The following is a 7,490-nucleotide window of genomic DNA, read 5'->3' on the forward strand; positions in this document are numbered from 1 at the left end:
AAGGACAGAAGGACAGAAGGACAGAAGGACAGAAGGACAGAAGGACAGAAGGACAGAAGGACAGAAGGACAGAAGGACAGAAGGACAGAAGGACAGAAGGTCCTCAGCAAGGACCTCATTTAATGCATTCATCCATGGTAACTACATGGGTTAGCTCCTCCCTGGATTCTGGGCGTTATCTGGCTTTGGTTTCATGTCCACCCCATAACCTGTCTTTTTGAGAACACGCCGCAGGAGACACAGCTATCATTAACCTCAGTACAGGAAAGGTCCTAAATGTCCACACACACCCTGCAGATGTGTTAATCTAAGTTCTCACAAGGTATTCAGTGCTGGCATGGCTGGCAACTTGTCTCTAAGAAAAGGTTGGTACTGTCCTTACCACAGGGTTCAGCTCTACAGCTGTGCGTGTTTTATTCACCAGACTGCGTTTTACAACAGACACCTCTTATTTTACGTGGGAGACAGCATTAGCAAGGCAGACTACAAAGCCCAGAAAAGGCATGAAACGATTAGCTTTATGCATAAACRGATGGAAAGCTCGATTCTGACCATAGCTTCACCTCCTGTTCATCTCAAATTGGACATCAAGAAAGTTCTGAACTTTGATCTTGTAAGAGAGAAACACTTGGCTCCCAAAGCAACCCTCACTCTGGTTGATGAGAGGTGGAAACAAAAGCCTTACTTATCATCCTTTTCATAGATGTTGAGCCCCAGGGCATCAACTCCCAGCCAGAGATCAGTTCCTTTCTTATTCTTGATTTCAAAATAGTTAATTCCATACATCTCCAGGTCTTGGGCAATCTTCAGGTATTCCAGCATGGCATTCTCTCTGGTTAAAGCAGAAAGAAGAGCAGAGATTAGCTTCTCATTTACCYGACTACTACAGAAAGCATGAATTCCTCAGAAGAGACAAGTAATTTCTCCTAAACTCCTAAGGGTTTTAAAACTGAACATTCAGCATTTGAGATTTGCTGTAAGAGTTATCATGTTACAACCCTAAGCACACATACATGTACTTCAGTCCCATCTACCAAGCCCTAATATTTCCTGAAAAAAAAAGGTAATGATAACACTCAGTTCTTCCAGAGTTCATCCTCACCCTAAGGCTCTGTCAACAGAAAAGATATATTACCTCAACTTTCCCCACTGCAGATGCTTCAACAAATCTAAGGTTCATTAATTTTATCCCCTGAAAGGCACCACTGATATGCCTAGGTATCTAGGTGTGGGATTTATAGGAAGCCAACTAAGGGACTGTTCTCAACAAGGGGTATCTTTTATCTCAAGATACAAGTTCTGATGAGTTTTACCATTCAAATCAATGCTGGGCTAAAAAACGCACACTAAGAGATCCCCTACACAGGTCACTCATGGATTCTATTCTGAAAACATATCGCAGAAACCACAAACTTAAGGCTGTTTAACAAGGATTAAAGTGATTGGTCCGCAGACCAATAAAAAGCACTCACTTGAGCATGCCGCTGTGTTCAGCATGCCAAACCTGGATCCGCTCTTCCCACTGCTCTCTGGAGAGTTTGTGCTGGTCCATCACCCTGATGCAGAAAAAGAGAAGGTAGCAAGATTAGACATCTTGTTTGGCTATATATATTGATGCTAGTCTTTGTTACAACTCTAGTGAAAAATTAATTCTCTTAATTCTCACTAAGAAGTCTTCCTGAAGCCAAAAGGAAGATCCTGCTCAGCACAGAGCCATCAGCATGAACAAAAACTGCCTTCTTATCTTGCTAAGTGTCTTCCTGGTTCCTGACCAAGGGCAGGAAAGGAACAAGCAGAACACTGCAAAAKAATCACACCTACGCTACAGGCACCAGGGGGTTAAGGCAGAGCACAAGCTGGTGTCATTCCTGGAATTAGACACCCTGCTGGGAGTGCAATCAGGAAGCGTAACCACAAGCCAGTTTCCTCCTAATGAGCACTTAGCCTGGGTTAAGATGGGCTGCACAGCCCCAAGTTATCCTTTCCAGATACGGAATTTCTAGGATTGCATATTATGACTAAGAAGAAGCTTTTCCTGGGATGACACAGTCTTGACAATGGCTTGCTCCTTAAAAGGGAGACRTTCATGCTGCCTGTCAACAGCAAGGTAGTACCATTTAAGAAAGAAAAGCTGAGCTGCAAGTACACTGCCTTTCTGTAATCTGCTCAAAGATGACAAAAGTGTAGTGTAATACAATGTACAAAAATGAAGAAAGGASACACATACACACAGTTCAAATTAAAAACATATATTCAATGAAGATTTGCATTGAACTGGAATACAAGTTCTAGGAAAAGAAAATATCCTTCACCTTTGGGGGATCAGACGCTCTGAACTAAGGTATCCAGGCTTATGCACATCTTTGCTGTAGTCTCCAAACTTGGCCTGCACAGCATAGGAGCCAAGGAGAACTGCTGTTTCAGGGGGACAGTAGATCTCATCGCTGAGGATCCCTTCCTTCACCTGCAGGAAGAAGAGCTTCTGCGTGATGTCCTGAATGAGCTCTTCAGCCACGTCTTCTGGGAAGAACTTGGCTCGGAATCTGAACTGCAGGGGGTTCTCCTTTCTGATTTCCTGAGCAGAAACCTAAGGACAGAGGCAACACAACAAATGAGCAGGGCTGCAAGCAAGACAGTAAGGAGCTTTTACACACACAAAAAGAGACTTAGGGCTTTTTCCTTAAGGAGCACTAGCTTTCAGAAATACATTTCTGTAGCAGTTTGGTATCCATGCCCTACACAGATCTCTCTCCAGCTAAACAGAAACCCTTTCACCAGCATCTACCCACACAAAAACCCCTGCAGAGTTCGACCTGAACACAATTGAGTGCTGTAACATACAGCTGCTTGGGAAGTCACTCTCTAGAAGACAGAGGTAGCAATACTCCCTACCATCCCTTTTCTTTAAATAACAGAGACAAACAGGTGCTGCTTCAGAAGGAAGCAACCGCCTCTGCACAGCTTAGCTCCTGCTGGCCGTGCCAGCTGGCACCAGACGAGGAGGGTGCATTAGACTTTGTGTCTTTGGGGGAAAAAAATTCCAAGGCTAAAGCCAATAAACCACCTGCCAGTTCATACTGAGCAAGTGACTGACAGCTAATTACTGGCATTCCTTAATTCCAGCTGCTCACTGGTATGAAAACACAGGGGAGACTTATTGTATTTTACAACTAAGCTATTCAAATTCTGCTTGCACAGCCAGCTTTGGTGACCCCAAACCGTTACCTTGCTGTATCAGACAACGAACTCACCTGGTATTATATGCATTTGACACAGACCCCTTGCACTCCACTGAGATGATACCTTGGCTGCCTCTCTCAAGAGAAGGAGCAGATGCTCTTGAGCAGACTGCAACTCTATGAGCAGGGGCACATGAGGAACACCTGAGCTCTGTGTCACACCTACCCAGGCTAGAAGCAAACTGCTCTTTCTGATCAGTGCAGCAACTGATACCGCATAACCGGAGATTAAAAATGTTATGGGCCAAGATGTTCTCCAGACACAACAATTATGGCCACTTCTACCCAGCAAGGCACAACATCGAAGTGCTGACAAGTGCAGTAGGGCTTTTTACAGTTCATGAAGAGAAAATAAAAAAAAAAAAAATGCAAGCCCACACTAGGCTAGACCTCGCCTAAGCAATTCCCACAGAGGTCACAAAGTTCTCTCTAAAAATAATCTACAAGTTATGAGAGCTAAGGAACAATCAACAACAGGTACTGAGATTATAAAGTCACAGCCAATAACACGAATTCATGTAAGCTTTAACCTTTAGCAGCAATTAGCCCATGGGCTGTTACCTTTTTATCTAGCTTCAGCCAAGTCTGGAATCCTTTGTTGTCCACATACTGAAGACCAAAGTACCACACTTCACGCAACCCTATTGTTTTAACCACCTGCAACAAAAAGGTCAAAAAAAAAAAGTTATTCTTTTTACCTCTCCACCAGAGCCACATTACCTGCAGGCATGGGCAGCAGCCCACACCCGTCAGTCTTGCATCTCTGAATTTGACATTGAAAACTAAGATAAACAGCTGCCTTAGTAGATGACAGCTTTGGTTCGGGCTAAGCTCCTGAAAGGAGACTCGGAGGACATGGTGAAGTGGGAGACAGGGACAGGGTGAGCGATGGGTCACCAGTTGCTAGCGTGGTGCACCCGCAGCAGGTGGTGTTTCTGCTCCCTGCGTGCACCTGCACCCAATTCCCTCGCTGGGGAGCAGGAGCTCACTCCTTGTGCCAAAGGCAGGACGCAGCCTGCAGCTGGCAGGGGCTACAGCTGCCTGTCAGTCCTGACTGCTCAGAGTAGTCTACCTGCCAGCCATGGAAATGCATTCGTTAGCAGAAAGCAACCAGGGATCCTGCACGCAGCTGCTACAAGAAGTTCTCAGTATGGCTTCTGTAAATTAAAACAAGCTGCAAGTAATCCCAAGTCAGCAGTGATGTAAAATAACTATCTTCAGAGCCCAACACTAGGGAAAAAATCCCTTTATACACTGTAAAGACCAACCAAACTAAAGATCCAGACAGATTCTCATTGCCACGGTGGCAGCAAGGGSCAGTGCTTGGACATGTTCCTTATCCGCAGAGCAGGAGGCAGCCTAAGAAGTTCCTGACCCCTTCCTGCTCCCGCCCACYGGCTCCTATTGCTCAGTACTTTGCAGCCAGCTCATCTGCCTGTGAGGCTGTGCACTAGACAAAGTGCACTGGATGAATAAGGTCTCTGAAGATCCACTACAAATGCACCTACATCATTTCCTTGGCATTATTTTCAGAACAGTCCCTCAAACGGCTCTGTCTGCGGTCATGGGGAGCTGAACTGCGGAGGGGACCAGAGCGTTTGCAACTAGGGCAGGTTTGACAGATGTGAGGCTGCAGTCACTGCGTGGGGCTGCGTGTACTTTAAGGAGCTTCAGGTCTCAAGCAAGGACCTGTTTCATCCTTACTGTTTACAGCACTGCTAATGACAGAGATCAGCCCTTCCATGCTAGCTACACCTTCTGAACAGTCGCTTCCAAAGCCCRTGCATCCAGAGTAGCCTTTGCTTTAACTCCCCTTAAATCTTCTGACTGATGAGCTAAAAACACCCAAGAATTTCCTGTGAGAAGAGATGGGATGGGAATGAGGAAAAATGCACCATTCTGTTGAGAAATCCAAGAAGTATTGCTCACATGGCACCTTGATTAATAGGCAATTGATAAAGCTTAGTGATGTGAACACACCAAGGGAGTGCCATAGAAATTGGTTGGAAAAATGCCAAGCAAACACTATTTTTTAAGGATAAAAAGGTCAGTGTCTCACATTTGAAGAAGCAGAATAGCTCCCTAACTGAAAACTGTGGGATATATGCAGCAGATTGATTTATATATTCTACTTCAACAGAGCCATAAGTGACTAGTTAACATTAAACTTCATGTGAAAACAAACTTAAAAAGCAAACAGCTTTTTAGAAAGAGACAGCATGTGAAAATACTTTGGCTTTTACTATCACGTTTTCTGACTCTTCTAAAATCACATCCAGCTCTCAGAACCGCTTTTTGCTTAATCTAGCAGAAAAGTGGTGGTATTTCAAGTGTGGTACTTCCTATTGCGCAAAAAATAGTGTTGCAAGGTTGTTAAAATGAAGCATTGAATAAATCAAGCTATTGTTACCAGGTCATTTTCCTTGTTATTTGGAAGTTCAAAAACAAATAAATAAATAATCCTATAAATTAAGACATAGAAAGCTTAAGAGTTTTAGTGCCTCAAGTTCTTCCCAAAACCTAAAGGCAAGGAAGGAGGAAGTGTTAAGCCAGACTGTACAGTTTAGCCAGTTGGGGTCAAGCAACCAGAGCAATATCGTGCATGTTTCCAGTTACCAACTTATATCCTGGGAAATGATTTGTAAGCTTCCTCCACGACAAGACAAGGAAGAACACAAACCAAGAGATTTCTTAGGTCAACACAGGGAGAAAGGAAAGCACAAAAGAGCCTATCTGCCCATTCCACCACAGGGACAAACACTCCTAACTGCATAGGACAGGTTACAGYAACAATCTATGGAGCGGGGGAGAAGGCCACGAGGCCCGGTTGGGCTACTTTACAACCTACATACTCTACAGTGGAGTCTAAACCCTTTGTATGAAGGATTTCAAAGACATCACAGAAGTCAACAGAAGCACTCCTGTGGAACAAGCAAAGATGATTTGTTTTTGCAGGACACTCAAAACTGGTTTAACTCTTCTGAAGCTAGAGCTTAAGCTGCCTTCCTTCCACAGTGTTCATGTCAATTCATGTTTACAAAAGGGCTTTCGATTCTTTGGCCCTTTTGTGCTTTCTTGGTCCCATTAGCTGCTCCCAACTATAACTGCTTAAAGAAACTGTTCTGCCTGCCCACCCACTTGTGCTGYCAGCACCTGCACCAAGGCACGGGTTCCTCAGGCCGCTGCCAGCGGCTCAAGGTCTCTCTCATCCACCTGAATCTTTCTACTGTTGGCAGAAAGGCACAGAAGTCCTGTGGTCAGCCAAGGAAGGGCACTCCAGGGAGTGCCCGGGCCCATTACACTGTTCTTGCAACACCTCAGAACAACACAGCGCAACCTCTGCAAAGCTCCCCCTTGAGCAGAGCCCAACTGAACAGTCACAGGTTTCACCYTTCCTCCCCACCTTTTGCAGGGAGTTAGGACCCTCCTTAAGTGCTGGATATACCTCACTAGCAAAGCCACCAGTGCACAGGGACACTGTCTGAGTAACCTGCTAGCTGGCAGACAGACCAAGAAATCAGCTTGCAGCTTTTAAGAAAAGCCTGCTTCTTTAACGTCCTTTCCATCCTCCCCTGCCCTGCAAAGTCCAAACTGGGCCCCTCCCCATACCTGTGAAAACCTGTTGCTGCCATGGGCTTTATCTGAGCCTAAACTCCACCCAAGATAAGGCTCCTGGAGGAGGTGCMCAGCCCAAGTGGCTGTGGCTGTTCTGACAGCTGCTCTTCACCCTCCCTGTCTTCACCTTCCCCAGTTTGGGGCTGGCACAGCTTTATCCGTAGCCAGTAGCACACCCAAACAAAGGATGGATCCTGGAAAGACTTTCCGCTCCCAGATTTTAAGCCCATCCCAATTTGCCATGGGTGATACTCAGTTCCCAGTGTGCTTGATGGCAGCACTTTGCTCTCTGTCTTTGGGAGGTCACAACCATAGAAAGAAAAATCCTTTAGCTTGCTGTATCCTGAAAAGACAAAACTAAGTTCTCTGGTTTTGGGGAGGAAGAAAGGGGAAGTAAATCACCCAGATGCAAGGATAAGTAGTAAGAAATGGAAGGTCAAAGGTTCAATAATAATGCAGATATTTCGTATGCGTTTCACAAAATTTCCAATAGCTTCATGAAGTTCATCTCACATTAGTAATAATCAAATGAACTAAAACAGGGAATTTAATGCTAACCATACTATTTTTAGTGCCAGATTTTGTACTGTGAGGCTTTGCAGAGATTATAGTCTCATTTCCTTTCACTCCTTCCAA

The 7,490-nt window shown here is 44.9% G+C and overlaps 1 protein-coding gene across 3 annotated transcripts in view; it reads right to left on the reverse strand.

Annotated features, from left to right (window-relative positions):
- Nucleotides 1–7,490, reverse strand: part of EZR (ezrin) — a 33,894-nt gene that overhangs the window by 10,281 nt on the left and 16,123 nt on the right. For 2 of the 3 annotated variants that reach the window (XM_026044401.1, XM_026044402.1), the window contains exons 3-6: nt 3,801–3,896; nt 2,313–2,587; nt 1,473–1,556; nt 686–832 (exon numbers count right to left, since the gene is read on the reverse strand). In XM_026044401.1, the coding sequence (XP_025900186.1) occupies nt 686–832; nt 1,473–1,556; nt 2,313–2,587; nt 3,801–3,896 (602 nt within the window). The remainder of the gene's footprint in view (nt 1–685; nt 833–1,472; nt 1,557–2,312; nt 2,588–3,800; nt 3,897–7,490) is intronic. The other variant, XM_026044403.1, reaches the window with a different exon arrangement.

This window comes from Nothoprocta perdicaria, unplaced genomic scaffold (genome assembly GCF_003342845.1).
Source record: "Nothoprocta perdicaria isolate Ctin4 unplaced genomic scaffold, notPer1 scaffold_36, whole genome shotgun sequence".
Taxonomy (NCBI): domain Eukaryota; kingdom Metazoa; phylum Chordata; class Aves; order Tinamiformes; family Tinamidae; genus Nothoprocta; species Nothoprocta perdicaria.